Genomic DNA, 7,458 nt, shown 5'->3' on the forward strand with positions numbered 1-7,458 from the left:
TGTATGGACGAGGTGCATGTGTGGTTTAATAGTAGTAGCAAAACCCGGAAACCCCCCCCCCCCCACAACGATGCTGCCGTAATACCTGAATGACCCCCACACCCAGTAAGAAACCACCATGAATATTTCATGATTTCTATAAAGGGTGGTCGATGACATAAGCCTCATTCAAACCCCCAACCTCTTCCCACGTCATCAAATCCGAACCCCCCATCGACGCCCACTTAATACTTGAATAACCCCAACAAAAGAAAATTTGAATAGCCTATCAAGGCACCTACAGGCCCCCCCCCCTACAATATATAGACCCAGAGGAGTGAAACCCCCTACATGACGAGCCGACGGTTCCAGACAGCGGAAATTGCGGAAAATACGGGACTGCCGCATCAGTAGCAGACAACATGGTCAATCGAAATATTATGTGGGAGGATGAATTTCTGAAGTCAAAGTCGTCATGATCAACAGTTTTTGTTGTTTAATGGCACATGTAACCATACGTCATAGTTTTATTGCTACTTATATTGTTAGTTCAGCCAATTCGATCGATCCGTAAGCATTGAACAATTGTATCACGTCCATCGTTAATTATAAATAATTGATAATTGATCGCGGTACAGCCGTGACTATATAACGAGCACGGACATGTCTGGCGACGATGTCGGCGTGTCGTTTTGGCGCTATTTATTGGACATGGAGATAAAGATCGTCACGGGATCGGTTGTTACTTTCGATCCGTCGACGTTTCCGTCGTTGTTGGATTTTGGCGAACCGGAGTCGATCTTCACCGACGATCTGAAGAGAATCGCCAAATACATGATCTTGGCGGAGCATGAGAAAGTCCTCAACTATGACTACTTGGATTCGTTCTTCGAGTCGGCCATCGATGCGGCCCCCGAGGGCGACCTTGGACAGCGCGTGAAAGTCCTCGAGAGCACCATCCAGAGAGAATATGAAGATAGCGAACCTGATTCCCGCATTGCGGGATTGTTGATTTTATTTTGTGGTGTGGCGGCGCTGCAGGAGTTCCTCCGCTGTAACTGGACCGGACCCTGCCAAGGTGAAGAAAGGCCCTGTCATTTTGTTTCGGCATTCTTTGCCGGTATATCCAATCCAAGAAATGAAGCCGTGAAGCTGCTGTCGGAGGACGGAGAGATTGTTTATGGAAACGTGTTATGCCCGGAGCTTTTGCTGTTGGCGAAAACTCTGATACATTCAGCGAGAAGCGAGTCCTGCATGAGTCGCGAATGGTGGCTCTTCAGATGTTCCATGTTGCATCAGCATGTCCTCGAAGTGTGGAGCACGTCGCTGAAAGCCTCCATAAAGAAACTCATCTGTGAAACCATCGACAACCAAGCGATAAAGGTGAATGATAACTTGAAGCTCATTGCTCTGTTGGAAGCAGCTCAAACTAGTCTCTTCTACCACGAGATAACACCGGCTAGAGATTATCTGACCAAAGCTCGTGAGATAGTCGGTATGGACATAGAGTTGAGTGGTGCATTGGGGAAAAGAACGAGGTTCCAGACAACAGCTGTGTCGCAGATGTACGTAAAGGTGAAGCAGGACCACTTGTTCCCAAATGCATTTATGAACGAGCTTGACGATTTGCCCGAAGACTTACTGTTGCAAGATGATTTGTTGTTGGAAAAAGTGAAATTCATGGACGAGGATACCCAGGTGGTTTCTCGAAAACTGGGTCACCTTGAACAGGTGGTACTCCTTCTCGAATGCTGCGTTCATCAGCGAAGTGAGGCTAACGAACAGCTTCTCATGGAAGAGCTCTCTGCATATGTAAGAAGATTATTATCTCAGCCCAATCTGTGGTCCATCAGGATAATGACACTTCTTTTAAGAAGTCGGCTGGAAAAGCAAGCGACTCGCAAAGTGGAAAGAGCCATGATGCAGTTGGAGACGTTAGTTGAATCTGCTCGTAAAGATATGAACAACATGCATCAGCGGCAGTGTCTGTTCTTCACTATCCAGTTCCCACCCATGTGGCTGGTCGAGAAAGAACTAGGCGATGTCTTGGTTTCTCTGGGGGCCGTGAAAAGTGCGCTGGCGGTTTATGAGCGTTTGAATCTGTGGGAAAACATGATCTCCTGCCACCAGATTCTTGGGCAAAATGAAAGAGCTGCGAATATCGTACAAGAACGTCTCGGCGAGGAACAGACACCATTGCTGTGGTGTATTCTTGGGGATGTAACGGACGATATCTCTTGTTACAATAGAGCTCTTGAGCTGTCCGAACAGAAAAGTAGTCGAGCCCATCGTTCCATTGGGTATTATTACTATAAGAAGAAAGATTACAAGTCATGTATCGCTCACTTTGAAAGAGCGTTGAGTCTTAATCACCTTCAACTGAACGTGTGGTTTTCCGTTGCGTTTGCTCACACGATGGAGAAAGATTATGAGTCCGCAGCCAGGGCTTACCGCAACGTCGTAACTTTGGATCCAGAGAATTTCGAAGCTTGGAATAACTTGTCCAACGCTTACATAAAGCTGAAACAGAAAGAAAGAGCTTATAGAACCCTCCAGGAGTCGCTGAAGTGTAACTATGAGAACTGGCAGGTATGGGAGAATTTTCTCGTGGTATGCGTAGATGTCGGAGCGTTCGAAGATGCCATTCATGCATACCATCGCTTGCTAGACATCAAAGGTAAACACGAGGATGTAGAAGTCCTTCAAATCATGGTAAGGGCAGTGAATTCGGATTTGAAAGATTTCTCTGACCAACCATGTTCACGATTGAATGCCAAAGTACGAGAGTTATTTGGACGTATCACATCCATCGTTATCAGCAACGCTAATATTTGGAAACTGTATTCTCTCCTGTATTCAGCAGATCCGAATTATGAGGAGAATAAGGAAACGATGGGACGCGTCCTGGATTATCGCAAGAAATCGTTCAAGTATGCTGCATCAGATGAGAATTGGGTCAGGGAAGAGGGTTCATGCAGAAGCATCGTATCAGATGCTTTGGAACTGGCGGATGCATATCTTTCATACATGAAAATAGTCGATGACAGCACCAAAGGCCAGAGCAAGACTTGTGCGAAGATGATGCTGAATTGCGTAATCACAAGAGTCGAAAAAAGGTCTGTTGATTTCTCACCAGAGTTTAAAGAAGAAATGGCAGAGAGTTTGGTATCCCTGCGGAAGAAGTTGGCAGATGTTGAATCAGCTTGAGATGTTTCGCATCACAGATGAATATGACTTTTATCACACAGCTTGCTTTATATGCACTTTCATATAGCCTAAATTCTGGGCTAAGATTCCATAGTCAAGGTTGCTGCCAAATTGGCGATTTCTGATTGTGCCAAAATTCTACCCTTTCCCTGGCGACTCAAAATTTTTTTGTTATCCAAACATCGTTAAAATTGCACAACATTCAAATACCCACAGAATAAAATAACCATCCAAAATATAAAGAAAAAAGGAAAAAATCAGTCAACCCGTTTGAAATTCTTTACGTCAAACAGTGTTAAAACCATTTTAGTGGCATATTTTCGGCAAGAAACTAGGCTTTCTTACGCTGGTATGAGACAGACTTTTGTTAAAACTGAAGCGTTCTTTTCATCACATTGGAGATTATTCACCAATTGTGAAAATTAACAAGCCAAGGATGCGTACATTTAAGTAACAAGCACAATAACAAGAGTGTCTTAAGAGCCTTAGCCCCTCTTGTTATTGTGCTTGTTACTTAAACACATAGGTTGAATTTTTTTTAGTAGTAACAACTATATATTTCGTACAGTTATATATAATATACATACAAGGTTCTAAGTTTTACAGACCTTCGATTTAACCACCAGTGTCGCTCAGTGATGCAGGAGCTTTTGGACACCGTTAACATGTCTAATCTCTGAACAGTGTGAAGAGAAACAATTTATTGCCCTACACATTATCATGTCCCTTTCTGAACACTATCACCCACCTTGTTGCTCTGTGGTAAGGTTATGCAGATGGCAGGGGTGGCTTAAGCAAGGGGTGCAGTAGGTTGTAAGGGGGCGGCAGCCTATATGCTTTTGTTTAGTCACATAATTTTTTTTTTTAATTTCAGAATAATAAAAATTTACACGGCACCATGTGCTGTCACTCTTTTGAGCCATATCTTGACAAAGGAAATGTTCAGAAAACTTGAAGGCACGGTAGCCCAGGTTGTTAAGATACTCGCCTAAAGTACCAAAGGATGTTTAGAGGTGTGAGTTTGATATCCGGTTCGTCTTCGTCAAAAAACTTTCCTGACACAGTGGTACAACAGAAATGGCGACATGACTGCAGAAAAAATTGCTACCTCAGGAAGTCCCCCATCAAGGGGTTAGCGGACCAACCTCTCGATGAGTCTAAAAAAACAGACTGCCATTTGGAATTGGCAATAAATTGTAGGTCCCGCAGTCTAATTAGCCCTCATGTGCAGAAAATGACCGTGGTGTGACAAAAATTATGAAATGATCAGAAAACTTGTGCCTTAATACCAGGAACAAGAATGAACTCTACCACTTTGGGCAAGTGCATATTTTGATTCGGCCATGGCTCCCACATCTCGCAGCAGGGCCCCCACCCCATGTTGGGATCTTTGGCGGGTCACCAGTTCTGACCTTTCATGGGGGTGATGGAACCCCTATGAATGGTGCTGACCTTCTATGGTAAATTCATAGTGTGAAAAAAAATATATAATGAGAATCATCCTTGGCTGGAGCCTTATTAGCCTCACCCTAGGTTTTCGGGAGTGGTCGAATAAAAGCAAAAAAAAAAAAAAAAAGAATTTGGGTTCTCACTTGTCCAGCGTCTGCAGCACCAGAAAACCCCTAACTCCTGCCATGGGAACCTTGGAGTAGGTATTTTGGTGTGAACAAGGTTTCAACTCTAGCTGGCATAATTAAGAACAGTAAAATAATTCTAGACCAAGAGAACAGGACAGTTTCTTTGAAAGCGGGACGTATGGTCAAGTTCATTTTGTTGGTGTGTGACTTCGGGCGGATGAAAGATTATCTCTTTGAGTCCTCTTGGCTAAAGCCCTTTCAGCCTTCTACCTGGGACATGTTTTGCACCCAGGTGTCAGGTGAACTAGAGCCACCCCTGGCAGATGTCACCACAAGTCTATTTTTTGTTTTTGGTTACAAGTTGTCTGGCTTCTGAATTCGGAATAAAGATGGCAGCATTGATTTTACACAAACAAGAATTTCTGAGAAACAAACCATGTTAGGTTCAAAACACATATATACACACGCACAATCCAACATGTATTCATTGTTTAGAAATTCTGTGAAGGAATAAGAACAAGTTGCCTGTGTGGCTTAGTAGTACCCCTTGGTGACACTGTCATAGGAACCTTTAGTTAACCAACTCCTTTGCTCTTGCATCAAAAACATTGCGGCAGTATTCTGACCAGCTCGTCCGCAACTGCTCTGTTACAGTTATCACCACTAAACCAGACACGCACCTCGTCCATATTCCTCTGCGGAACTTCTAACGAATTGGTACATGTTGGAATGTGTGTGTACGTGTAGTGAACCTTCTGGTTAGGGGCCATTCTAGTACTACGTAAGCAGATTTTCAGCCATTTTGAACCCCCCTCTTGTCAGCAAATCCGAAAACCCCCTCCCCCCCCCCCGATGCTGACGTAACACTTGAATGACCCCTTACTGTTATCACTGAGCACTTCGTTATAAGTTCATATCCTCTGAGAGAGAAGGTAGGCATTTAAACGACATGGCCTAGCTCTGTTTCACAGCATTGCTACAGCAATGTTGCCACTATTAAAAAATCAACTTGTATATACATACTTGGCTCGTTAATTTTCCCATTTCTTTTATGGGTGAATAATCTCCAGCCTCTGATAGGAAAAAAAAAAACCATGCTTCAGTTTTAACCAAAGTAGGGCTGCCGAGGATGCATATATTTAACTAACTAGCACAATAACAAGGGATCTGAGTTGCTGATAACAAAAGTGAATTGAAAATGGTGCCAAAAAAGACAAGTTTTGCACATTTGTGCGAGAAGGCATTCCGGTCGGCAGTATAGTCGAAGCACCAAGTTAAATTATTGTCGATGAAGAAAAACCTTCCGATTTGGCTGCAACCTTGCTTAGAGCATCATAGCCAAATTTTGTTTTCCAGTTGAAAGAATTTAAATTTTAAATTTTGCTTATTTTTTTTCACTTTGTCAAGCAGAAACATGCTTTATTTCCTGAAAGATGTGTATGTGTTCTCGTAATTTCAATTAAATGTTCATTTTCAAATTATAATTACTCGTGCTTAAATCGAGGAATAGTTCAGTTTCTTCATAGGTACATGTAAGGCTGCAGCCAGGGAAAGGTATCCTGTGAAATCTATACCAGTGGCGTCAGAGCAAGGGGATGCTGTGGGTGCTCGAGTTACCTATTTTATTTTGTCAGTAGTTCTTAAGTATTGCTTTATGGACCTCTTGCAAAGGTTTGGAGGTGTCCATATTGGAAGGCTGGTCGAAGAGAACTATGAAAATCTTCCAGCATCCACCCTGTCAAAAGAGCTGTTTCTTCCAATTCATTTGGCCACACATTAGTTGAACTCTTAACAGTCACAACCATTGGCGTACGCAAGGGGGGGGGGTTTGAGGTTCTAAACCCCCCCCCCCCCCACGAGAAGGAAAAAAAAAAACTGAAAACTCCTCCCTTGAGAAAATTCTGTGTACGCCTATGGTCACACGTGTTGGAGTATCAAATTGTTCTGGAAGCAACTATTTGCCAAGGAACATTAGGCCAGTGTGTTGCCAGCCTGTGCTGCTACTGCTTCATTGCCACAGGGCAAAGATTTGAAGTAAATGTTTGCAAATGACAATTGGACCAGGTTGGACATGAGTGTAGCCTACCTTAACAGAGGGAGAGAGACAGTGTTTCCATCTTCTCTTCAGTAGTATAGGAATATGCACACAGTGTAAATGATATGCGTCTGATTGGCGCAATGCTGAAATACTTGACCACTGTGCTGTCTTCCACAGTGTTCCACTATGAAGGTTAATGACAAGGTTCACAGGTTCGAATTCAGTTTAAGAACATCAGAAACAAGTTCTTTACCTGGGGCGACCACCAATAGATGGTGCCTTCTCACCCATCTCCACTAGTTGGAAATTGCAGTGCACGGTACAGTAGTATAAATAATAGACAAAGATTTCATTTTTATCATTATTTTCACTCAATACTAAATTTCCATCATTCCTGGGATTTTTTCTATCATTAATTCAAAATTTTCATCAATTCTCGAAGTTTTGTCACTCATTAATTCTGAATGTCCAATTTCTGTGATTTTTTCTTTCATTAATTCTGAATTTTCAATTGTGAGCAGATATTTTTCAGCATTCCTGTATATTCTGTGGTAATATTCATGCATGCATGAATATTTGGATGCGATTGTCTTGCCCCACAAAATATATAAAATCGGGGCAAGAACGTAGCTAGGGGGGGGGGGGTTATGCTTCCTA

At 42.8% G+C, this 7,458-nt stretch overlaps 1 protein-coding gene across 1 annotated transcript; it reads left to right on the plus strand.

Annotated features, from left to right (window-relative positions):
- Positions 1–465: 465 nt before the first annotated feature.
- Positions 466–6,226, plus strand: LOC149071727 (tetratricopeptide repeat protein 27). Its single transcript, XM_089247673.1, has one exon. The coding sequence runs from the start codon at positions 643–645 to the stop codon at positions 3,184–3,186; it is 2,544 nt and encodes an 847-aa protein (XP_089103799.1). The 5' UTR covers positions 466–642; the 3' UTR covers positions 3,187–6,226.
- Positions 6,227–7,458: the final 1,232 nt, after the last annotated feature.

This window comes from Pholcus phalangioides, unplaced genomic scaffold (genome assembly GCF_987345545.1).
Source record: "Pholcus phalangioides strain wild (caught in Gottingen) unplaced genomic scaffold, Ppha-v1.0 ptg000018l_1, whole genome shotgun sequence".
In the NCBI taxonomy this organism is placed as follows: Eukaryota; Metazoa; Arthropoda; class Arachnida; order Araneae; family Pholcidae; genus Pholcus; species Pholcus phalangioides.